The 26,569-nt window shown below is 36.5% G+C and overlaps 1 protein-coding gene across 2 annotated transcripts; it reads left to right on the top strand.

The window, feature by feature from the left end:
* The first annotated feature begins 154 nt into the window (after nt 1–154).
* On the top strand, nt 155–22,722 carry LOC108675553 (gamma-aminobutyric acid type B receptor subunit 1). Of its 2 annotated transcripts, XM_047880460.1 has the most exons (20): nt 155–684; nt 1,162–1,260; nt 1,818–1,952; nt 2,423–2,593; nt 3,085–3,301; nt 4,375–4,523; nt 4,926–5,018; nt 5,261–5,431; nt 6,582–6,723; nt 7,014–7,164; nt 7,427–7,522; nt 7,758–7,902; nt 8,693–8,903; nt 9,117–9,217; nt 10,210–10,365; nt 11,397–11,525; nt 11,971–12,094; nt 12,992–13,009; nt 18,861–18,890; nt 20,207–20,235. In XM_047880460.1, the coding sequence occupies exons 1-18, from the start codon at nt 517–519 to the stop codon at nt 13,003–13,005; spliced, it is 2,472 nt and encodes an 823-aa protein (XP_047736416.1). In that variant the 5' UTR covers nt 155–516; the 3' UTR covers nt 13,006–13,009; nt 18,861–18,890; nt 20,207–20,235. The 2 variants fall into 2 exon arrangements, with proteins under 2 accessions (XP_047736416.1, XP_018019061.1); XM_018163572.2 differs by lacking the exon at nt 12,992–13,009 and having other exon boundaries at nt 20,207–22,722.
* Nucleotides 22,723–26,569: the final 3,847 nt, after the last annotated feature.

Raw genomic sequence — 26,569 nt, 5'->3', positions numbered from 1 at the left:
GCTATATGGTGTAGATGAGTTGAACCGCTTGAATATTCTTTCTGCTGGAACGTCATGAACAAGAAAAACAGATTAAAAAAGTAGGTTTTGGAAACTTGAAAATTATCAGTCTGAAATAAATTTTCATAGATATCGGTGTAATTATTATTATACTGGAATGTTTAAATAGGTTATTTCCATTTTTTCGTTAAAGCAGATAAATCGAAAGTTAAGTTCAAGTGCACTTAGTGAAAAAATTAGTTACCGAACGATAACAGCAAATACGATTGCCGTTTTGGATCCAGAAAAAATTTATTGAAATGTTTAACAGGCAAAATTGAATAAACTGATGCAGGTGATAAAAGAAATGCCTTCTCAGTTGATCAATTGAGTTAGAAAACTTTCAGTGATAAACTCGTGAGGTTCAATTTGGTGTTAGCAACTCCCGCTCTTCAGAAATAATCGAAGTGGCAAAAAATGGTAGTTACAGAACAGTGTTTTTCTATTTCCTACGAATAATAGAAACTTAATTAAAAAATGCGGCGTTTTCAGGACTCAGTAATGTGGCGTAAGTTGTTGTTCGTGTTGTTGTTGTCATGTTTGGTGAGCGGCGCCATAGATCCAGGAGCTGAGGACGAAGAGAAGGTGCTACATATCGGCGGCATCTTCCCCATCAACGGCACCTCCGGGTGGCAGGGCGGCCAGGTGATTAGGCTATATTGCTATCCTAATCATCCACCGCCAGCCTAATCATCCCTAAATTCGCCTATATATTATCACCAGCATTTTTATAATTTTATAATCCGTCGATATAATCACCCGTATCTTTTTCGCAACATAATCTCCCTCTTTATAACAGTTAAATTCGTGGATATCATCACCAGGATCTTAAAATTTGTCGATATAATCACCCATGTCCTCAAATTCGATGACATCATCACCTGCATCCTAAAATTGGTCAATGTCATCAGTGACTCATCACCCATATCTTTAAATTCGCCGATATCATAACTCAAATGACTAAATTCATCGATGTCTTCACCCAGGATCCTACTTGAACCTTAAAATTAATAGATTTCATCACTCGCATATATAAATACGTCGATATCATCACCCGCATCTTTAAATTCAGCGATGTCTTCACCAGCTTTATGAAGCCATCGATGTATGTATCACCCACAGGCCTGTCAGCCGGCGGCCATGTTGGCGTTGCAAGACGTCAACGAGAGAGCTGACCTGCTGAAGGGATACAAGCTCAACCTCGTCTGGAACGACTCGCTTGTCAGTTTAATGTTTCTGCTCCTAACTCTAAATTTGAATAGTAATTAAAATTTTCGATTAAGTGTGATGTTGTTTTAGTAATTGTTTGTCCATTATTTCAGCTCATGACGGCGGAGTTCATTAGTTTTACATTTCAGATTAAGTATATAATTCGTTTCAGTAATTGCTTAACGAAGTTTACGCCGGTAGGATTAATCAAATTTGATTTTTAAATCTTCTAAAACACTGTATCTTTATGACATGATTTGCTTTTAAATATTTCATTCTCTGAATTTAAAAACCTATCCCGCCGTAGAAAAGTTTGTACCCGGATGAATGAAATCAATAGCAGAATATGTTAGTACAAACTCAAGTTTTTGTTTTTATTTCCCCTGGAGAGGTTAAACGATCGCGCTTCTTTTACGAATTTATAACCTACACTGTTATCGGCAAAAGAATTATTAATATTTTTTATTGAAGTTTTACTTATTGATATTTTCGAATAAGTTGTGGCTGATTTTAGGTTTATAATGTTTATTATTAAGATTAAATAAGTTGTTTGTTATACGTGCCGCCAGTGCGACCCTGGGCTGGGAGCTGCCGTCATGTACGAGCTGCTCTACAACGCCCCCACGAAGCTCATGCTCCTGGGCGGCTGCTCTACTGTGTCCACCACCATCGGCGAGGCCGCTAGGATGTGGAACTTGATTGTGGTCAGTTTATAACAATACTTAAGGCCTCTCTTTAAATTGTGGTGAGTGGTTCTGCCTAACTTGATTGTGGTCAGTTTATATCAATACTTGATGCCTCTCTTTAAATTGTAGTGAGTTGTTCTGACTGACTTGATTGTAATGAGTTCATAATAATACTTAATGCATCTTTTTAAATTGTGGTGAGTTGTTTTGCCTAACTTGTATGTGGTGAGTTGTTCTGCCTGACTTGAATGTGGTGAGTTGTTCTGCCGTACTTGACTGGTGTGATGTAATAATATTTCATTCCACTATGATTATTTATTTATGTTGATGTTAAACCTTTTGAAATGATCAAGATAATCCTCTATTGTCCGAAGTACTGTTTAGGTATACATATATTTATTTTTGATATTGTGTAAGACTATATGAGAATCATTTTACGTCCCACCGAAGAAAAAATATAAGAAAAAGACGTAATTCCGTGTTGCAAGGTCTCCTTCGGTTCGAGCTCGCCAGCTCTGTCAGACCGCAAGCGGTTCCCGACCTTCTTCCGCACGCACCCCTCGGCGACTGTCCACAACCCCACGAGGGTCAAACTTATGAAGAAATTCGGCTGGACACGAATAGCGATCCTGCAACAGGCGGAGGAAGTTTTCATATCGGTGAGATTGATGGGAGATGACTAATCAAGTTTTCTACTAATTATCATTGAATAATGTAAATAAACCTAAAACTAAAAAAAGAGTTCTTGGAGTTGAAGATAAAGCCAATTCTAGACGTCGCAGAAATTTCGATTGCTATCTTGGACTTGAATGCGCAAATAAGTCCTTTAATCTTGCTGTTCTTAACTTCTCTACCAGTCCACTCACTCTTGGCTTCCCTACAGACTCAATATCTACAGCTTAAAATATTCTTCATACATTCTTCAACCCTTTCTTCTTCACTTGCCCCTTTTTCATCCGTTCGTCTCTCATCATTCATGTAATAAATTTTTGTAACGATGATTTTGTATTTACATTTGTGTACTAATGTTCCATCAGTATGTATTTGATTTGGGAGAAAAATAATCAGCGAAATGTTAATGAAATTTACTCTCTAGTCTGTATCGACACTTACCTCATATGTATGTTAATGCATGTTTTTCATTCAACAGACAGCCGAAGACTTGGAAATCGAGGCCACAATGAACGGCGTTGAAATTTTGACCCGCCAGAGTTTCCTAAACGATCCGACGGACGCCGTGAAGAACCTGAAGCGCCACGACGCCCGCATCATCGTGGGGCTCTTCTACGTGGTGGCCGCAAGACGTGTGCTCTGCGAAATATACAAGAATAACCTGTACGGCAAGGGCAAAGTCTGGTTCTTTATTGGTGAGTAATTACAGCAGACTGTACGGCAAGGGCATAGTTTGGTTTTTTATTGGTCAGTAATTACGGCAGACAGTACGGTAAAGCCAAAGTCTGGTTCTTTATTGGTGAGTAATTACGGCAGACAGTACGGCAAAGCCAAAGTCTGGTTCTTTATTGGTGAGTAATTACGGCAGACTGTACGGCAAAGCCAAAGTCTGGTTCTTTATTGGTGAGTAATTACGGCAGACTGTACGGCAAGGGCAAAGTCTGGTTCTTCATTGATGAGTCATTGTGAAAAAACTGACGGCTTCGCAAATATCTCCAACGGACGTTTGATGCAGTGGTGAAAGATGGCTGCGATTTGCCTTTTTCTCGACTGGTGCCCGCTCTACTATTTATCCCCAAGTGCAAACAATGATTTACTTATATACTCAGATATTTTTTGTATTGTTCTGACTGTATCAAAGTTGTTGATTTCACTCGCTCCATCTATAATTTTTTTTAGGCTCGTAAGAATACTACCGCATCGTTAATTCTACTGAAATTTAACATTCACCTCATTTACGTGAAATAAGAAGTGTTCCTAATTTCTCCGTTCTCCTGTATAGTTTATAAGTCTTCTAAATTATCTAATTAAATTCTCTGTAATTTGCCATATTAAGTGAGATTTCTTAAAGACTGGAATTGTGCAGAAATTTTTTTTTCGAAATGTCATCTAAAGAAGGAGGACCTGATAATTTAGGTTGATGAGGACAGAGTGGGCAGGGTGGCCCAGTGTTTACAGTTCAGAGTACCAGGATTGGCGCAGAGAGGCACGGGTTCGATCCCAGCTCTGTGCGCCAGTTTCTGGTCAGAATCGGCGAGGAGGTCGGGCGGTTAAGCACAGCAGAATTGTAGCAGCGAGTTGCGAGTTCGAGACCGCAAAATGCTGTGAATGTTCTGCGATGTTAAGAGTCGGCGACAGGCCTACGGCCTAATAAACGCTGAAACTGATATTATTATTTATTATTATGATTGAGTGTGCATTTTGTGAAGGATGATACGTGCGTCACCTGTAGGAGGATGATTAACGTGACTGTATTTATGTTGTGAAGGATGGTACGAGAACGGATGGTACGAGCGTCACCTGAAGGAGGAGGAACTCAACTGCACCCTGGACCAGATGAGGAACGCTGCGGAAGGCCACCTCACCACCGAAGCCATCATGTGGAACAGAGACAACAAGATCACCATTTCGAACACCGTAAATAAGTCGATGTTTCTTCTTCATTTTGAGATTTTAGGAATTATGAATTTTGGAATATTGTACAATTCTTACTAAGTTAGACAAAGTCTCTTGCAAATTTGTACATGAGTTGCTAATCTATTCCATTTTGAGATGTAGAAACTTACTTTGCTGAAATTGCTGTCAGTTTCTGGTTGAATCTATGTAACGGTTCACGACAGTACTAAAAAGTTTTTAACATACTTTTAATAGTGTGCACACACTTCTCTATAGTTATAACTCATTTGAAGTTCGATAACTACAATATACTAGGGTTAAACTGCAGCAATGATTTTAATGGTGAATATTCTTGTCTTGATACCATGCGCATAAATATTCTTTCCAATTTGGGCGTCATATTTCATTTCATTTTGTGCGCAGACTGCTGAGGCCTTCAGGAAGCGGCTCGAAAAGGAACTTTTTAACCGGGGTTACGAAGGTATCCTTGATGACATCTTTCCTGAAGGATATCAAGTGAGTCAAGATAGTGAGTCAACCTTGCAGGTAATGAATCGAAGGCCATGAACAACTTTGAGATCTCACGATTATTTTTACGATCACGATCTGTTCTTCATCATTTTCCGTTGAAAGATCAATGCTCGATTCATTCTTTCTTCCGCAGGAACAACGTATGATCTATTTTAGAATAATAACAGGCCCAAGTATGATAACCCTCCCTTGATTAAATGCACAACACAAGGTCTATATTCCTTCAGGAAGCGCCCTTAGCATACGACGCCATATGGAGCATGGCGTTGGCACTGAACGTCACCATGGAGAAGCTGGCCCAGCAGGGCAAGAGTCTGCGGGACTTCACCTACAGCAACAGCGACATCGCAGACCAGATCTACGAGGCGATGAACGCTACGCAGTTCCTCGGTGTTTCGGTCAGATGTTCTTATTAATGTTTCCGCCCTCGGCCACGCTGGTGCCTTGCATTTGTATTACTCGAATCCCGGGGCTAGAACCCACACCTAGATGAATATTGGCTCATGATAGTCAGACCTAGAACCCGGGGCTAGAACCTAGATGAATATTGGCTCATGATAGTCAGACCTAGAACTCGGGGCTAGAACCCAGACCTAGATAAATATTGGTTCATGATATTCAGACCTAGAACCCGGAGCTTGAACCCAGACCTAGATGAATATTGGCTCATGATAGTCAGACCTAGAACTCGGGGCTAGAACCCAGACCTAGATAAATATTGGCTCATGATATTCAGACCTAGAACCCGGAGCTTGAACCCAGACCTAGATGAATATTGCTCATGATATTCAGACCTAGAATCCGGGGCTAGAACCCAGAATTACGGGGCTAGAACCCAGACCTAGATGAATATTGGCTCATGGTATTCAGACCTAGAATCCGGGGCTAGAACCCAGACATAGATGAATATTGGCCTATGATATTATGACCTAGAATCCGGGACTAGAACCCAGAATTCCGGGGCTAGAACCCAGACCTAGATGAATATTGGCTCGTGGTATTTAGACCTATAATCCGGGGCTAGAACCCAGACCTAGATGAATATTGGCCTATGATATTCAGACCTAGAATCCGGGGCTAGAACCCAGAATCCCGGGGCTAGAGCCCAGACCTAGATGAATATTCAGCTCATGATATTCAGACCTAAAACTCGGGGCTAGAACCCAGACCAGAAGGCATGGTTGAATATAGTTCAACCATGCCCAGACCTACTGGGCCCGAGAAAAGCGTGTAGCTTCTGTGTAAGATTAACACGAAACGAAACAAGTCAAGTTCAATGTTGGCCTAAATAAATCGACGACCCTTTCGGTTTGAGGATCATTAGCAAATTATTAATTTTATTTCTCATAAAATGCTTGCATGGCTTCATGTATAGTACTGAGCCAACGCTTGACAAATAAAATACAAATGACTCCTCTTAAAATACCGAGTAAAAATGGATTTAATTCTGTCAGGTTTCAGATTTCTAGCAATGAACAGTTTTAATTTTTTACTTTCACAATTTAATAAAATGTATTCATAATTTGAAAAATTCTCTGCTAATTCCAGGGTCCGGTCGCATTCAAGACGGATGGTTCACGCGTGGCGTGGACACAAGTCGAGCAACTCATCCGCGGCAAGTACGAAGTGCTGGGCTACTACGACGGCCAGACGGACAACCTCACCTGGTTTGAAGTTGAACGCTGGGAAGGTGGTTATCCGTTCCCAATTTATACTTATTGATTATATAATTGGATTCCAATTCCAGTGAAGTTATATTCTAATGCACCAGTGACCTTTAATTCGGTAGATTTTCAATAACGTCAATCACAAAAGCATTAAAATAAAGCTCCCTAATGAAATGCAATGTATTTAATTTGTTACGGCGATAAAGACACGTTGCGCTAGATATAATGTGTCCAAAGAACATTGAAGTTAATTACTATGTATCAAAAGTCACGTCACACAGAAATTTTAAAATGATTACTTCATGTAAAATAGGAGGCAAGGTGCCCCAGGACAGAACCATCATCAAGAGCGAGCTGCGGACCATTTCACTGGGACTTTTCATCGCCATGAGCTGCATCAGCGCCTTCGGTATCCTCGTGTCCCTATTCCTGCTGCTCTTCAGCTGCCTCTACAGCCACCGCAGGTACAGTCAGCATATTCCTGCTGCTCTTCAGCTGCCTCTACAATCAGTGCAAGTTTGCACTCTGCTTTAGCTGAATTCACCGTCATTGCAACTCCAGTGGACATCTTTCTGCTGATCTATGATGTCTATTAAGTCGTTGTTGCGTATTCGTCGCCGTTTAGGCAGTCTCTATCGCCTGTCATAACGATATAATGAGAAAATCATATGAAATTGCTGAAAAACTTATTGGCCAAACATAGATTGAAAATGTTTTTCTTCGTAGGATGATGCGAATGTCGCATCCTGCTTGCAACAACGTCACACTCGGAGGATCTATCCTTTGCTTCAGCTCGGTTTTCCTCCTCGGCTTAGACGGAAGGTATGCTAAGAGCTTAAATTTTTTGATCGTAATTTATTTAAAGTATAGGTAAAACATCATCAAATACTGGAAGAAATTACTCCGCTGACACCATCTGAGGGTATCATCAAGTACAAGTGATGCAGAATTATCTCTTAATTCCACATTTAATGATCAGTTAAGAATTTTTCAAGCATAATATCACGAGATACAAGATACAGAATGATCTTATTTACAATTAATATCACAACAACAGATTTATACCGGAAGAGAACTTCGCGTACCTGTGCACTGCACGAGCCTGGATTTTATCATTCGGGTTCAGCCTGGCCTACGGGTCGCTCTTCTCGAAAATTTGGCGCGTGCACCGCCTCTCTACCAAGAGCAAGGTCGAGAGCAAGGTACTGCTGCTCTTTAAGATGTATTTTTTTGTATTCTACTTATGGCAAGGTCGCAAATAAGGTACTGCTGCTCTTTAGGATGTACATAGTTTTTTGTATTCTTTTTATGGCAAGGTCGAAAATAAGGTACTGCTGCTCTCTAGGATGTATTTTTTGTATTCTACTTATGGTAAGGTCGAAAGCAAGGTACTACTGCTCTTATTTAGGATGTATTTTTCGTATTCTACTCATGGTAAGGTCGAAAGCAAGGTACTACTGCTCTTATTTAGGATGTATTTTTCGTATTCTACTTATGGCAAGGTCGAAAGCAAGGTACTGCTGCTATTTAGGATGTATTTTTAATGTCCCCATAATGGCAAGGCTGAGAGCAAACTACTGCCCTTCTTCAGGATATCTTCAAGAAGTACTAGCAAAGGTAATGCTAGGAATAAGGGATGGATGATTTTTCAGGTTGTCTTGACATTTAGATATTTATTCGTTAACAAAATATCATCTCGATCATTTACTGGTGATTTTCATAGCATTTAAGATTGGTCTACTGGAAATATTAATTCAGACCTGTCATATTCTCATTGTCATTTAGAGAAATTATGATACGTACAAATCTTGCTATCAATTAAATGAGCCGTATCGTAAGTTTTCATATCAGTACTCGCATCAAAAACATTGCGTATCTTGAGATCCATATAAATTGATACTACTATCAAATTTTTGAAACTTAATTTGATATCGAAAAGACCAAGAAACCTGCGATCTTAAAATATCCCCTGCAATGGCTTCCTCATTACAGCAAATCAGCGTGGACCCATGGAAGATCTACGCGATGGTGGGGGCGATGTTGGTTGTGGATGTTGTGGTATTGAGTGTGTGGCAAGGAGTTGACCCCATGGTGCGCACACTCGAGACCTTCCCACTCGAGATCCCACTCGACACTGACGATGATGTTAAGATCATGCCACAGCTCGAGCACTGCGAGAGCACGCATAACAACATATGGCTTGGTACAAAATGTGATTTCATATGAAATACAGAACTATGATTTCATATGTACATGAAATAATTCATGATAAATTTTAGAGTGAATGTAATAATCATTATAATCTTTGGGAGTGCTGAAGTTAATTTATGTGAATTATTTATTAGATTAATCATATATTTAATGAATTATATATTATATCAATTACACATTATAAGAATAATCAAACTATGCACAGGAACGCTGTTCAGCATCAAGGGGCTCCTGCTAATCCTCGGTCTCTTCCTCTCCTACGAAACTCGGAGCGTCAAACTCGACAAAATCAACGACTCGAGGCTGGTCGCTACAAATGTTTCTCTTTTGATTGATTAATTAATGGCAGTGACCATGATGTAGTTAATTCTCTTTTAACCCATTGATGCCGACGATCGCTATGTACGTTTATTTCAAATGGACTAGCATTTCATCTGAGTCCATGTTAATGATTTAGTAACATTTTGTGTTATAAACACCTTCGGCGTCAATGGGTTAACCAAACATTGAAGTTCTTTTTAATCTTTGGGATTTTTTAAGGAAAGTTTCAAAGGGTCTTATAGAGTGCAAATTCGGTGCGTCTGCTTGCGTTGATGATTTTAATTTAAATTTCTCGCATTTTTTCTCGCATTTTAAAATTTCTATAAAAGTAGTGTTTTTAACTAGAATCGGAGCATAATAAAGTATTCTAGTTTTTTGTGAAATTGCGATTTTAACGTAAGAGTTCGAATGAATTTTTGAAGTGATCTTCTTTATGATTAAATCCATTGCCACTAAACAAGCATTCTGCAGACTGATGACAAGGAGAGTTATAGACGGCATTGAAGGTTAAATAAATTAGCACAGTTTCCTGGACGTTTTTTAAATATCATCTTGGCTTTGAGCTGCGATCGTCCGCTCATGAAATTAGTGAATTATAGTCCCCAATAACGATCAGTTAACTTGTAGCTGCTCTGGCCGGTGACAAGCTATAAATATTTAGATGTTTATTATATATCGACCCACCAAGTTAGCTCATTATGTTACGATTGTTTCGAATGATGTAAATGGCTTACTCTTGCCTGGGTGCTGGTGGGCATGAGTATCTACAACGTTGCGGTATTTTAAATACTTAAAATATTTGTATTCTAAACAATAATATAAGTATCTAATATCTCTCATGATATTCCGAATGTTTTGAATATCACAAACGTCTTCCCGCTGCCCCGTGCAGGTTGGCATGAGCATCTATGACGCGGCGGTATTTTAAATACTTAATATATTTATAATACAAACAATAATACACGTATCTAATATAGGTTGGCATGAGCATCTACAACGTGGCGGTGCTGTGCATCATCACGGCGCCGGTGACGCTGCTGGTGTCCTCGCAGCAGGACGCGTCCTTCGCCTTCGCTGCGCTCTCCATTATTTTCTGCTGCTTCCTCTCCATGGCACTCATATTCGTACCAAAGGTTGAACAAACTTTTGATAATATATCATATAAGTTCCTCTATATATATATATATCGTGCCCTGAAATATATCGTGCCCTGAGTTTATTTGTTCAAAATTATTAATTGAGTGAATCAAGAAAAGTAAAGAAATAGACATTTTTGTCAATTAAAAGAAACCGTCTGCGGACTATAATAAATTCCATTGAATATATCACATGAAAAATCACGCTGCACTAATTTGAGGCTAATTATTTAAGCACTTAGAATTTAATCAACTTGTTATGCATCCAAAGTCCTCAGTAATAACAGAAATATTCCATAAAATGTTATTCATTAGCAATCGTTAACTTTTTAAGTCATTATTAGTGTTACATGAAGCTGTAGTCTTGGTCAGGAGTTGAATCCCCTGACTGTTTATCTGTGATGAATGATTGCTCAAAGAATAAATTAATCGTTAAGTGATTAAATACTCCGTAAATTTAGACCTGTTTTACAAAAATACTACCTATGGCCACTTCCAATCTACGCTGCTTTCATAATATTCTTTAATGAAACAAGTATTTTTCAAATTTTTACCATTCACAAACTAATATCAACATATCAAGATTTTATCAGCCAGAAAAACCAAAGTGAAACTTTACTTCTCATCTGAAAACGTTTCATAAATATATTATATATACGTAAACACATCGAAAAAACATTTCTTGATCCTAGATTAGCAATGTTTTTAGCGCATTTTCTCATTTATGAACAAAAATACCCTATTGTAGTCGCCATGTCCGTCTGTCCGTCCGTGACTTCATGTTTTCGTCGACGAGATAATGCGCTCTCTGTTGTTGTTGTAATTGCTTATCCTGGTAGTGGCGACTAGGGAGGGGGGGGGGATAGGTCAGTTTTTCCGGGCACTCGGTGCCACAGGTAGTTCTACGACCATCACTGGCTCGCTGACCCGCCAGAACCATTTACGCTCTCTGTCACTCACTGCAGTGAGTACTGAGTTATGTTTTTTCGATATATCCGCGTGTGTAGAGCGCGTGTTGCCTCGTGCAGATCGTGGAGGTGGTGCAGAACCCACGCGAGCGCGTCGACTCCACGGAGCACGGACCGTCCCGAGAAGAGGAGGAGCGCTACCACGCCCTGGTCGCTGAGAACGAGGACATGCAGAAACTTATTTCTGAGGTGAAGTAATGGAGTGGCCTCCATTAATTTCTGAGGTGAAGTAATGGAGTGGCCTCCATTACTTTCTGAAGTGAAGTAATGGAGTGGCCTCCATTAATTTCTGAGGCGAAGTAATGGAGGCCGAGGTGGTGGAATAATTACATATAAATAAGTATGCCAATAAATATGTTATGGGCTGATCGCTGATATAACGTGGTGATGGATTCAATATTATTAATAATATGTTATGAGTTCATCGCTAAGGTAACGTCGCGATGAAACCATTACTTATAATATGTTATGAGCTCATTGCTGAGGTAGAGAGGCTTTGAAACAATTATATATTTATATGCTTCGAGCTCATTATTGAAGTAGACGGACTCTGAAATAATTATATATATATATATGTTGCGAGCTCATTGTTGAGCACAATAAACGAGTTATTTCTCTTGCTCCTGGCCAACAGAAGGAGGAGATGATCAAGCTGCTCAAGGAGAAGATCGCACAGCGCAACGCAGCTAAGGCGAGAGAGGCGGCCTCCCTCAACCATGTCGTCGCGGCGCCGGAGTCGCAGACCAGACTGCGGCAAGGTTGGTCTTGCTAATAAACATTAACAATTGAATAGATTAAACACAATTCAATCCTTTAGGCAGAATATTATTGTTCGTCAAAAAAGTAATCTGAAAGTTCAGTCTTTGAAATCACGGGCTCATCAAAATTATTCGAACTCGAAACCATCTGCAGGAGAATATCTTATAATATACAGAGAAGATCTAGTATATCCTAGTATATGTTGACTGGATTTCATATGAGGTTTACAAATTTTAGTACATTGATTCATGACAAAATGAGAATTTTTTCACTATTGTCATGTCACGCATACAATACATTTATGCAATGATCAAGTTAATTATAAATATTTAAAATCATTTGATGTTTATTTTCTTGTGAATATTACAGCAGCGTCAAAGGATACGGATTTATATTGTTGAATTTGATACCCGATTTCTTTGTGAAGTTGTCAACTAGCGTTCGGTAGACAGATTATCGCATAAAAGATCTTGTTTAGCGCAAATATTTTAATATTTTATGCGATCATCTTATAATTTTTATGCGATAAAATTTAAGAATTATCGCGAATATTTGTATACATTGCAATAAGTCAAAATCATTTTTAGAACTTTTATTCGCTCTATTGCTTACTGGAATATATCGCGTGACGTTGGTTTGTTCTACACGAAACAATTGTCATATTCAAAGCTTTTGTCGCATTGAGTAACATCTGAGAAATTAGGTGAAAATAATCTCTATTATCAATGCTGTTATCATGGGCGGTAAATTCGATTCACAGTCTTAATTAGGCTGAATGCTAGGTTGATTCAAAAGCTCAACATTTTTCAGAGCGTCTTTTAACCAATAATATAGACATCAGGTACGCGTTCATGCTGCTAGATTTATTTCCGTTCATTTATTCTTCAATCAAGCAGCAGGAACCACGTGAAATTGTGAGACCAATATATTGTTTGCGTTTTAGATGAACGAGCTGATGATTTTTGCCCAAAGTAGAGTTTGGATAATTTTCTTGGTCACTCATTTGAAAGTTGTGCATTTTTCTAATTTTTGGTTGCATCATACTGTATCTTATTGATACTCTTTTATGGATTCATGAGCCAGCTAGAAATTTGATTCGATGTTCGAATTCACAATAGTTTGTAGGCATTAGGGCGCTTAGAGAGCAGTAGTTTGAAAGTTTCTCACCAATGTTTGTTTTTTGTAATCGACTAGATAGCGAAAAGTGTGTGCTAGAATTCATAGTTGTTCAGCAAACATTCACGTAAACGTCCTCAATTTTTAGCAAAGTTCGTCTTTCGTAATTTTTGTTAAGTAATCGTGCACAAGGCATGTGCTAGGTCACAAAGTTACTTCTTTTCTGGAAGAATCAAGTAATGTTCGATTATTTAAGTAAATAATCCAAGTGACATAAATGTGTACGATTGAATATGTAAGTGAATTATTTTGTAACGATTGGCGTGGTGTAACTCCTATACCCGTCAAAAACGACATGGTGCAACTAATTAAAAAACTTATTGATTACAGTACTAATTAATATTTTCTGCTTATCAAGCATCGTGAATTTTGTCGTAAAGAAAGATAAAGAGAAGAACTCTGTTATGAACACAGGACAGAAATTGAGAATCCAATGACTTATATCCTACGCGCGTAAAAATTTATTTAATATGATTAAACAATTTAACTGATTCTTTTAATAAATAAAGTGACATTACCTCTGCTAGAAGTAAGGATAACCAACCCATTTTTATATTTGTCACATGTGTATTTATAAAAAATGGACATTGTTGGTAGAAAATTCCGGTACATTTTTTTATTTCTGCGATTATTTGCGGGTAGAAAATCTCTAGAAAATTCTCAGGTTAAATTAAATCATCGCACAATTAATGTGTTAATTACATATCATATTCGATATATATCGCATTAATATTTTTTACTTTAATTAAAAATATTTCGAGAATGAAAACGCTGAGATAATTGCTCAATTATGGGTCGCCGTTTAAGAATATGAAAATAAATATTTTTTTTTGTCTCTGACTGTATACTCTAATGGAAATTTCGTATATAAAATTCTTATTTATTAATTTTTTAGGATTGAAATACAATGCTATAAATTTATTATTCAAAGGAGCTCTTCCTTTCGGTACCAATCGTCCTGCGGGATTCAATTATCCAAACAGAAAATTAAAAATTCTAATGGTGTAAGCTGACACTAACTGGCAAATCTCAGCGTTTCTGTAACGGACAATTCTTACCCGAACCAATATCCAATATAATGTATGTACATATTTTTAAAATTCGTGTATCCCGTAACTCATCTAAATCATGTGAGTTTAGCTTAGCAAAATGTATTATGAATATAATTAATGAACCGCGGAGCGTCCTGCTCTAATTTTATTTTCTGAGGTTGAGTAGTTCTAGTAGTTACATAGTAGGAAAGATGAATAATTTATAGTTGTGGAATTTGAATGAATATTGAAACAGGGCACAATTCTTTATGTGACAATTTATGAAGAAATAATGCATTCTTATGAATTAAAATTTCCCTCATAGGTCCATTTTCAAAGTTAATCCTCACTTATACATTAATCCCTATACTTCTATGGACAGTTTTTTTTTATTATTTTCAACAATTTATCATATTTTTACTGAATTATATTTCCTATTTTTACTTCTATGACTTTTTAAGTTAATTTTTTCTTAATATAATGACTACGGGTGGCCGAAATAACGCGTAAAGTAAACTAAAATGTATATTTGAATCAAAGAAAATCAAATGGCATCGAAGACCGAGGTCTTATAAGCTAAATTCTGTGCAAATATTTTCTTACGATTACCATTGCTAAATAGTTTGAATAGAGTAATTACTTTACTCTTTATGACGAACAATTTGCTGTTGGGCGGATCCATCTGGTGGACAAATACTGATCAAGATACGATCGTGTTTAGGTGTCTTAAACTAACTCAAATCGTACGTCATTATCATTATTTATGGCACCTGTGCTCTTATTAATAATAAATGAGGAAGAAGTTATCTGCTTCTCAAAGACTTCCATCTATTTATAAAAAATTAGATTTTAGAAGAATCGCATATTCTAATATTCAGTGGGTGCAAAAAGTATAGGACTCAGAGTAAAAACTTTATTTAATTGAAGCTTATCCAACAAAATAATGTAAACAAACACTATTCTAATGTAAATTCACATGGGAAATACAAATATATCGAAACAACAATATCATTAAATTTTGACTTGATAATACAGCTTTGTTAAAAGTTAAGTTTCAAATAATAAATTTGAAACTTAACTTTTAAGAAAAAGTGAAGTTCCAAATAATAAAGTTATAAAGTTAAAAATATAACTTAAGTTAAGGGTAACTTTTATAAAAAGTTAAGTTTCAAATAATAAATTTTTTCCTATGAGTCGGAAACTTTTTGCACCCACTGAAGCTGCTCGATCGGTCGCTAATTAATTGCCAAGATGCCTGGCGGAGCATTTTAATTGACATTTTAAAGCGAATAGTCGGTTAGTAAGAATTGAAAGCTAGTTTTGAAAGGTATACTGTATATTGACCCTAGATATAAAAATCTCACGGTTAAGCGCAGTAGCCTACGTCGTTCGTATCCTTTACCAGAATTTGCTGAGAAGTAACGTTTATATTTCAATTTGAAATAAGTTTATAATATTCCGAGTCATTTTTTGTTCGTACTTTTGATTTAGTTTTCTGTGCCTTTTATTTCCTTCCATATTAGTTTAATTTTTTTGTTTGATTGTGACTTCTTTCTTTACATTTTGTGCGTTTTGGAAAGCAGTATTAAAGTATGCTTTAAGTGCTATTTTTCTATTGAGCTTATATATTTTCTGTCGATGCTCCTGCACGTCCAGTCGCATGCGATAATTAAATGACCTAATTTTCATCTTAGATATTTTGTATTTGTTTAAGTGGCTGATTGCATTTTTGTTAATCCAATTATACACCAACATAATTTAAAACTATTTTAACTGTCATCAGCTCTTTTCATGCCTGAAATTACTTGCATGAAGTCAATATACTTGGATGTGTGCTATTTCATTTATTTTTCAAATTCAGTGTCATTAAATGAATATTTTGATGTAAATTCGTAACCTGAGCATAGTCTTTTCCTGATTTGGCGGATAATACAAGAGGAGTTTGTTGTCTAGAGTTTGTTTTGTCCATGTATGGGTAGATTATACAGGATGAATTCCCCATCTAGAGTAAGTTCTGTCTCCTTGTATGGGTGGATAATACGGAATGAATTTACCGTCTGGCGCGAGTTTTGGATGCAGTGTGCAGTGAGCGCTCGCAGCTCCTGCATACGGCTGACCACGACCGATGGCGACTGAGAGCAAACGCTTTAGTAAAGCTACGGAGAGCGAAGAGAATATTATCGATGTGGTCTAAATAGCTCGGAAGGCCTGGGTTTCTTGAAGCTCGAGAAAGGATACGGTTTTTTGGTTTTATGGGACAACGCATCCAACGCTTGTAGGTGCGTTAGACAAATGAAAACTGCCGAAAACGTGACGTTGGATCGATTGGCGAATTAATGACCGTAATCTGATTGAATGTTTTCAACATATGTTAGTACAATTAACTTAATTTTAGCGTTTAATAGTGAATCGTGTGCCCAGTGTAAAGTAGAACTGCATAGTATCCAAAGTTTGCGTTGTAAGAAGTTCATGAGTAGTTCATAATCACAATACTGGAGTTTACTGCAATAAAGTTTATCTGAATGAACTGTAAAGTACGTATCATAAAAATTGAATGGAACTGCAATTTACAGGCATTTACATAATTATTGAACAATTCTATATACTGATTAATTTTCTGTGGAAAATTGTCTGGTTCCTTGATATAATTGATTGTTTTGTGAGCGAATATCTTTGTTAAAACGAACATTGAGTCATGTTTTGTTTTTATTTCATCAAATGTAAATAAAAAAAATCATTAACGTAAGAACAAATCATTATCGTTTCATGCTACGACGTAAAACTAAAGTTTTCTTCGTAAATGATAAATTTACGAAAAAGGCATCACTGATTGCTTACACGATTCAAAATTTGTTGCCGAATGTTTAGTATGAGGTTCATAAATCATGATTCATCGCATACCTAACAACGATTCACATGCTTGTAAAGTTGCCTGCTTTGCCGCTATTATCGTGAGTATAACAATCAATTTCGAAAGTTTTCAATGTCATTGCACTCAATGTTATTTGGTAACTGCTCTGATATAAATACCGGAATTGGCTGTAGAGATTACGAGCCACTACATAAAAAAAGTTAATAATTGAATGATTAATAATACTATTGTTCTTTGCTGCCGTTTGAAATTTTTGAAAACTAAATTCACAGATTTTTCTCACTCAAGGGAAACATTTGTCCAAGGGAAAATTTGTGTATTGTAACATTCGTCTGTCACTTCCCTTGAGAACATTCGTTTCAAGTGATGATACGGTAGATGAGCCCACAAAACCTGTTTCAGCAATCAGTGATTTACTACGCTTGATTCATTATATACGAAAAACTGTAGCGTTCCCTACATTGCTCCTTTCGTAAACTCGGTATTACTTCTTTATTAGAAAGTATAAATATAGATATAATGAGTTATTATAATCAGTATATACTTTTTCTAGGCAAACCGCATGTTGTTACTTGCATGTTAATTTCACGTCTGGCACATTTCCCGCCTTACAAAGTATTGTTGAACAACCAGTAATATGAACAGCACTCAATAGCGTAAATGAAGCCTGCCCCAATACGTATGTTTTTCTGTTTCCTGTGTAGACTGAATTGCCATTGTGCTAATTGATAAAGATTCCATCTTCAAGCATTTAATTTTTAAAAGTGTTAAACAATATTTTTAACAATCTCTGCTCTTTAATTTCGTTTACTTATTTTATTTTTTGATAAAACTTTTAATTTGCAGTTTTTTTCAGCGACCGATTCTGTAGTTAAATAAGTTGGAATGAATACGTTAGCGAATTCAGGTAGTGTAATAGGGAAACATCATCCTGATTTCTGAGTAAGTTTCCTCACAATGATATTATATCCTTCATTATTTTTTTTATTATCGTTTAATTTAACTGGCTTGTTGAAAACATTTCGCCGATGACTTTACTTCTGCGAGCCAAATCTCGACAAGTCCAGGCGGAAGCTCCGATATAATCGGAAACCACTCTATCAAAATAATTAAAAATAATTGAAATGCTTCCGAGTAAATTAAAAAAGCTAATAGTTCGCAATCAAAAGTCTCAATCAAAAGTTTTGTTTATTCTTTTGTACATGTGCTTCAACTCAGTTTTTTTATATAGCGATACCTCAAGCGATATACGTAAGCATTATTTTGTTCTTTACTTATTAGTTCTTCGTCCATAGGCAAGGTGAAGGCAGTTAGTAGTTTATAGGGAAGATATGAGAAATTTTATTCAGACAAGAATACGGTTAAAATATGATCCCAGCATTGACGGCAGGGAGAAAGATATGTGTTTAAGATTTCCTATTGTTCAGGTAAAAGGAAAATTTGCTTTAATTTAAAATAGGAGTTAGGCAAGACTACATTGCTACTGTCGGTAGCAGTGCCCTCTGTTCAGAGCAGCTTCACATATAAATGAAATAAACTCGCAAGGTAGTTAGTTTGTTAAGACGAGGTTGCCATGCGACGGTCGTCGTAGCTGCCTTAAAGTGGTCCCTCAGAGGCCAAGACATGTTTTGCATTTAGGACAGATAAAAGTTCTCTAAAATTTCTTATTTCTTTCTTATTTTTCAGTCTCTGATGCCGCAGACAAGAAGGACAAAGGTAAGTATTCGTAATATTATTTTAAATTTAGGCTAACTATAAAATTTATAACTTTCTGTAAACGAATTTCCTGTGGAATTTTATTGTTAAAAATGTTTTTTTTATTGTTAAAAATGCACTTTTGACATTCTCATTGTATCACTATTTTTACATGATATTATTTTCTCTATTCTGTGCTACATACTTTTTAACGCAGATACTCTGCAAAAAAATGAAAATAAATAAATAAATACAAATAACTTGGCACATTTGTTAGATTATTAATTAACTTTAAGAAATTTCTTCATAAAAACTTTACTTCATAATCAAATTATTGTTGATTTTCGAGCGATTAACTCAGCTATCTGGTGAAATGCATTCGGGCCTTCCCTCTGCTCCTCTATGAGACATCATGAAGAACTAACATTTCAATCAGACCGAGTCAATTAAACAGGAAAACTTTCACTGAAACTTTTACTGACAAACTCTAAGCAACTTAATCAAGTATCTTTGGATGGTGCGTAGAAATCAACCAAGTTCATCCACTTTAATCTTGAATAGTCAACCGAGTTCATCCACTTTAATCTTGAATCGTTCCTTCAGTATTTCCCCTCATTATAGTGTTGAGTGATGGTATGTATTAACTAGTAACTCATGCCGATACTTTTTAAAATCCATTACTGCTTAACAAAATACATTTATTTTCGAGGTGGGGGCATTTGTAATTCAATTTTGGGTGGGCATTCGTATGGGCATTCGCAATTCAATTGATTTTCCATGTAAGTTTTACTCAAGTGGTAATGGATTTAAACGATATTACTGAAGTTTATGCCATATTTGTTCATATTTCTTATAGGTAGTTTGTGATGAAATATCCGAGTTATATTGTTGGATACGCTACGTGGTCGGATTATTTTTCTACATTAGCGGCCGATTTCTCTTCTGTGATTGGTGGTTTGGCTTGGAAAGCCGTCAATGATTGGGTAAAGGAGTTACGAAATTAACACTATTTTTTATCGGACGGCCCCTGAAGTAATAACAGAACTTGTAAGTATTCCTGATAGTCATACCACTCATGGTTGAACTAGTATAAGGTTGACCCATGAGAAGCTCATTTGTGCTGATTTATTTTATTGTTTGCGTGTGACGTCACGGGCATTAAGCAATCACCGAAATGCGATCAAACCAGTCAATCAATCCGTCATGGGATTGTTGAAGTTTTTCGATCTCAGTGACGTAACAAAAAATCTGAACTGAAAGACGGAAATCCTCATGGGTCAACCTTATATACCGTGGGTCAACCATGCTACCACTGATCGCAACCATACCTCCACCAGGCTGTGCTCGTCCCACCCCTCCGCGCCCCAACTCAACCGACGCGCCTGCCTCGACTGACGCCGCGATGGTGCCTCGTATCAACTTTAATATCTCTGAGTCCTATCTTTAAGTTGCCATCTTAAATAACTTTCATGCATGCTGCTGGAAAAGTTCATTATTTTATACAATTCATGTTTTTAATCATGCTTTTAATGATGGTGTCAACTGCCAATAGTTAATTCGATTCTTTCTAAGGATTTCTTTTACCCTCCTTCATGGTAGCGTTCAATTTTCATCTGTGAAAATTTTTGTTATGAATATTGAGAGAATGTTTGTGAAGATTACTACTGGCTGGCCATCATCATGAATTTCGTTGATATTACTCAACCATACCTAGATTAGACTGCATTTAATGATGGGCTTGTACAACGTCGTCGTGTGATCACGGGAGAAGGTTTAGAAGGTAATTATTTGACAATCGTAAGTCGTAGCGAAGTTAAAATCGAACGTTTGACGTGTGCTTTAGTGTTCATAAGCCATTATGGAAGATGATTTGGTGGATGAGTTATAGGATAATAATTGTCATTTATGAGCATCAGACATTGAGTAGATTTCCAGCACAAGTCATTTACTGGCGATTAGAATGAATTGCCAAACAGGCTAGTGGAAGCAGTGCACAGTCTAGCGACAGTAAGGACAGTCTAGTGGAAGCAGTGCACAGTCTAGCGACCGCAACGAACATTCTAGTGGAAGCAGCGCACAGTCTAGCGACAGTACGGATAGTCTAGTGGAAGCAGTGCACAGTCTAGCGACCGCAACGGACAATCTAGTGGAAGCAGTGCACAGTCTAGCGACAGCAACAGACAGTCTAGTGGAAGCAGTGCACAGCCTAGCGACAGCAACAGACAGTCTAGTGGAAGCAGTGCACAGCCTAGCGACAGTAACAGACAGTCTAGTGAAAGCAGTGCACAGCCTAGCGACCGCAACGGGCAGTCTAGTGGAAGCAGGTCACAGTCTAGCGACCGCAACAGACAGTCTAGTGATAGTAGTGCACAGTCTACTGACAGCAACAGACAGTCTAGTGGAAGCAGTGCACAGTCTAGCGACAGCAACGGACAGTCTAGTGGAAGCAGTGCACAGTCTAGCGACAGCAACGGACAGTCTAGTGGAAGCAGTGCACAGTCTAGCGACAGCAACGGACAGTTTAGTGGAATCAGTGCACTGTCTTGTGACAGCAACAGGCAGTCTAATGACAGCAACGGACAGTTTAGTGACAGCAACGGACAGTCTAGTGACAGCAATGGACAGTCTAATGACAGCAATAGAGCGACATCTCCTGTTCCGTCTATAGCAAAACTTTTTTTGTGAATAACGTTTGAACATTTATGTATCCGTGATTTGATTTAATATGTTATTTCTGTCAACTTATTGCTTGTCTAATTTATTTTAGAGTATATATGTAGAAATTTAGGTTACGTACAGTCAGTACGCGAATTTTATTGTTTTAATAGTTGAATATTTAGGCTTCATGTGGCTTGACAGTTTGCACAAATTTACTGAAGAAAATAAAAATAAGTAGTAACTTTGTTTTTCTCTAATGAGAATCCGTGAGCTGCGGAAGTCAATTCTTGACCATACCTGGGTATTTTTATCAAAAAAGTGATAAATACCTGAAAATAACTGAAAGTATTAAATTGCTGGCGGTTTAGAATTCACTAGGTAAACGACTGCTCAAGGGTGAGAGTACGTTATAATTCTGAAAATAATTTATAATAAAAAGAAGTCACGGCGGAAATTATGAATGCGAAGATGTTGGTGCTGCTATAATTACAAGTAAGAGCGAATTAATAAAAAAATGTTTTGTTCTGTAATAGTTTAAATATAGAAATTTTCAGGTGTTATGCTTGTAGTTTACATGCATGATCCTGTTTCCTCACGTTGAGCGTCAAGTACTCATTAGGAAGTAGTTGATTTCGCATTATCTTATCTTGTTGTGCTCTAACTACACTTGTATTTCTATTACCCGACTTACTCTTTAACTTCCAGAACGACCTCAGACGTCGTAGAACTTTTATTACGACATTTTACAATTGCAAAAATTGTATGAAGTGCTTCAACCTCCTACATTTCGTTGCGACGATATTTATTTGGTAGATATTTTAATGGATTAAAAATTTTTATTTTAAAATGCACTAGGTTATTATCTAGAAGTGTAAACACGAGGCAAAGTAATACCCCTAGCTTCCTCATATACGTGGAAGGACTCCAACTAAGGGCAAAAAATTAATCTCGTGTTCTAAAAGAACAGTTTTTTGCTGCATTTTATTAAACTACTACTTCGGAGAAATAAATGCCTTTTGACTATTTATTTTGAATGAATATTGTTCTAATGTTTTTTTGGTGATTTGTAAGAAATTAATTATGCGAAGTCTAAGTTGAATGACGGATGTGGTGCTGTTTAACTGAATAATAGAGCCCTTCAAGCATGTGAAATATTTTAACAATGAAAGGGTTTTTAGCATAAAATATTTTCATCCAATCTATATGACATAAGAAATGAATTATTTTCGTGCAAGATGCTTTTCCAAATTTGTTCTATTTAAATTGGATCATGTAATAGGAATTAGATTGCTTTAATTCTACAGGTTTCACATCACAATTTTTTATGTCTTGAAGCCCAACTATGAGGAACCGTAATAAATGTTATACGTCGAATATATGTTTTCTTCTCACCCCATGTACGCTGGTAAAAATAAAACCCAGCATCAAAATTTACCGAACACGTGTGCGAATCCGCGTTTTTTTTAAGTTTTCATTTATAAAAACTGTGGAGGAGCCGAGAAGTGAAAGGCCGAGTTAGTTTGAAGTGTAAATTTTTCTTATGATCATCTGACGCCCTTACGCAGGTCGTTTCTGAACGGCTGGGATATATAAAGTCAAGAGGTTATAAAAGCTCGGTTAGTAGGAAAAAAATTCTTGAATAAAAATCGTTTTAGGAGCTAAATGGAATCATGAGATTGATTAGGAAATAGTACGTCACCAAGCTGAATATTTACGAATTTTTTGTTAAGTATTTCGAATATCTCTCTCAATATAATACAGGGTGACACAAAAAAAACAGAGCTCACTAAAAGTCTTATAACTCCTGAAATTTTATTCAGTTTGAAACAAAAATTCTATGGAATTATGTACAACCTATGTAGCCAACATCTGCAAAATCTTGTCTTTTGCTCTGTAGTCCAAGGCATCTCGAAGCTCACACGTGGTAGACTCTTAGATCAATCCGTCTTCTTAATGAATCTGAAACAAATAACAGGATTACTTGAGTATTGTGGAAATTATTCAACTTTTTATGAGCTCTGTTTTTTTTGTGTCACCCTGTATTTCTTATGTAAGAACAACGAGAAAAATAATACTATCGCCTCAATGTAGGTTAAAGTTAGGTTCAATGGCCGATAAAATTCATGAACTTTTACTTTTATATCAGAGAAATAATCAAATCTGATGATTTATAATCTATAGAAAGTCACCAATTAATTCTGAAACAGAATACGACGCAAACGCTGTAATTGTCACTGATATGGATAAAGAAAGACTTATTTTTCTTTACTCACATGATGATAAACAATTTTCAAATTGTGGGAAGTCTGTGCTGGTGGATAATGCATGAGAAAATTAACCGGGATATCTGTCCTCAAATCAGTAAGGATGACGTCACTCGTTTTGTAGTCACTCGTTATCAGAAAAAACACAAACTGTTTTCAACACGAGCATGTGACTGAACGACTTTGTTAACATTACTGAATTATCGTTTTCATTATTAAGTAACAGTTTTTTATAGAATTATTCATCGGTCGTAATTTATGCAGCGTACAATTATTTTTATTTATTTAGCGCCTATGAAGATGGAATGTTATTAGCTTTAAAGTTTTCGTCCTTTTGCGATTTAATCTATAAAAATCTCAACTAGTGATAATTTCAACTAATCTATAATTTAATGATATTTTGTATTCAAATAATTGTGCTAAATAATTAAAAGTACTAGTTGGTAGGCACAGTCGTTGAACACATTTTAAAAATGACTTTTGAACGACTTGTATGAGGTTGCGCCGTTTTACGAATGTCAAATAAGACGATCGCAAAAATTTTTGATGTATTATATGAAAATTACGTTAATAGAATCAATTTCAATAAATTAATCGACAGTGACCTGACTAAAGCGGATGCACCAGACCTGGAGAGTTAATCCGAAAATTGAAAATGGTTTGTTTTACTGAATAATGTTTGATGTTGTTAGAGTTATTTAGTTATATAAAAAGGTTAAGTTATTTAGCGAGCATACAAAGAATATTTTTCGTACACGAGTATCGAAATTTTGAGCTCATAAAAATTCTCATGGGTGTACTCGAAAAAAGTCTCGTTAAAAGTTTTACGGGGAAATTCAATAATGACCGAAGACGAATGGTCTGGTACCTATATTAAGAATGCCGAAGATAAATACATTTATATTTTTCAAACGGAAGATTATCGTCTTTGGCTGAATATTCGAGAATTACTTCACTTAGTATGCACTATTGGTGGGGACTGGAATGGAAGATATTGCAATAAGCTTGACGTTGAATTGCAAATTTGTCAAGATTCGAGACAGCCTAATATTTGAGGACAAATTTGAGGCTCTGGCTTCATTATTGAAGACAATGAGCGTCTGCTGATGCGTGGCTTGCAGGAAGAAGTTTCCTGAGGAGCAATTTTCCAGGAAATCAAAATCAAGCGACGCTTTAATTGAGTTACCGATCAAAAATTCGCCGGCCGTTATGAGAATAAATTGAAGCGATCTGTTCAATGGGAATGTTTTCTTTAGGGTCAATCATTTTTTTGTCGAGCACTTGAGATGTACAGAATATTCAGTTATTCTTCAGGTTTGGGTATTTTAGCGTAAATGTGCGGTATCTTAGGTCATTCATCGAGTCCGTGCTTGCACTCAGAGATGTCGGAGAAGACAAATAATTATGAAAATTTAGATTTGTATTTTTAACCTTGTATCTTGGTAATGAAAATGCGAGGAAATAAAAAGTTTAATAATGTTGAAGCCGTATAGATAAGACAAAAACCTACAAATAAATTTGATAATTCAGCTTCCACTAGCTACCATAAGCTATAACAGCTAATTTTGGAATTAGGGCTCGGATGTGAATCTATCTTTGTCGTTTCAAGTTTGTGAGAGCCTGAGTCTTCGTCGAGGATCAAACTTCGTTATCGAACTTCATTAGTTTGGTATTCTTTTGGCTTAACTTCCGATGCAGATTAGAGGCATCTGCCCATAATCATCCAGATAATCCACCTTCGAGCTTTTTGAAGGCCAAATGAATCATTTCTAATTGGCAACAATTTTCCCTCCAATTCTGAATTAATAAAAATTGATTATTGAATTGTTGAACTAAGTTTGTCAAATTGACGTAAAATTAACCTCGCTGCTCCGGTCATATGAGATTCTTAATTTCATTATGCGGTGTTTAAAAAATGAATATTATTTCATTTTCACGTATGCATCAACGAAAATTTCTTATTATTAAATTTTGATTTTAAATTTAATACGAAACTGACCATATCGGCTAACAGATGAAAACAAATGGTCATTCTTTGAAAAGATTAATTTACCGAAGTGAACACAAGTTTAAATGCGGCTATAATTCTATTATATTTAACATAATTAAGGCGAAAATTTATATTAAATAATTAAAATGCCGAGAGCTTCACAAACATATATCAACATTCAGATTGATGCTGCAAGCGTTCGAGGAGAATTATGCCCAAATGCGCGCCTATCAATTTGGCTGATTTAACGCCTTTAATACAAATTAAAATGTATACAATCGCATTTTCTATTTTCATCGGTCTTTATGACCATTGTTTTCTGCATTGTCTATCTATCAAGTTCGATTGTTTTGACGCCTGCGATAATTATGGTCGATCTAAAACAGATTTTAATTTGATACTAAAATTGGGATTTTTCAGAGATATTTCTGACAAATGACATTTGGAAACAAAAAATCTCTTACTTAATCAATGGTAAACATTGTTGATTATGCGCTATCTCTAGGTGGTCATATCAGTGATAAAGTTACTAGGTTTGACGTACAAAGAGAAAGAAGTTGACTGAGCATTGATGGCCACGACACGATTTAGGACGGGGATGGTCATCTCTTGATGTTCAGTGATGTAAAAAATAATAAGGCTTTATACAGATACTTGACTGAAAATTTATTTAATGGACTGGAAATAAGATTATTGAAACTGGACGACGAAAGAAAGTTATGCGGCAAATTGCACGAGGTTTAATACATTTTACGTAACTGGGACCTGTTGTCAGGCTTAACTGTTAA

Source organism: Hyalella azteca, unplaced genomic scaffold (assembly GCF_000764305.2).
Source record: "Hyalella azteca isolate HAZT.00-mixed unplaced genomic scaffold, Hazt_2.0.2 contig5418, whole genome shotgun sequence".
In the NCBI taxonomy this organism is placed as follows: domain Eukaryota; kingdom Metazoa; phylum Arthropoda; class Malacostraca; order Amphipoda; family Hyalellidae; genus Hyalella; species Hyalella azteca.
Note: the sequence above shows the minus strand (reverse complement) of the source record. Positions and strands in the feature narration are given on the sequence as shown.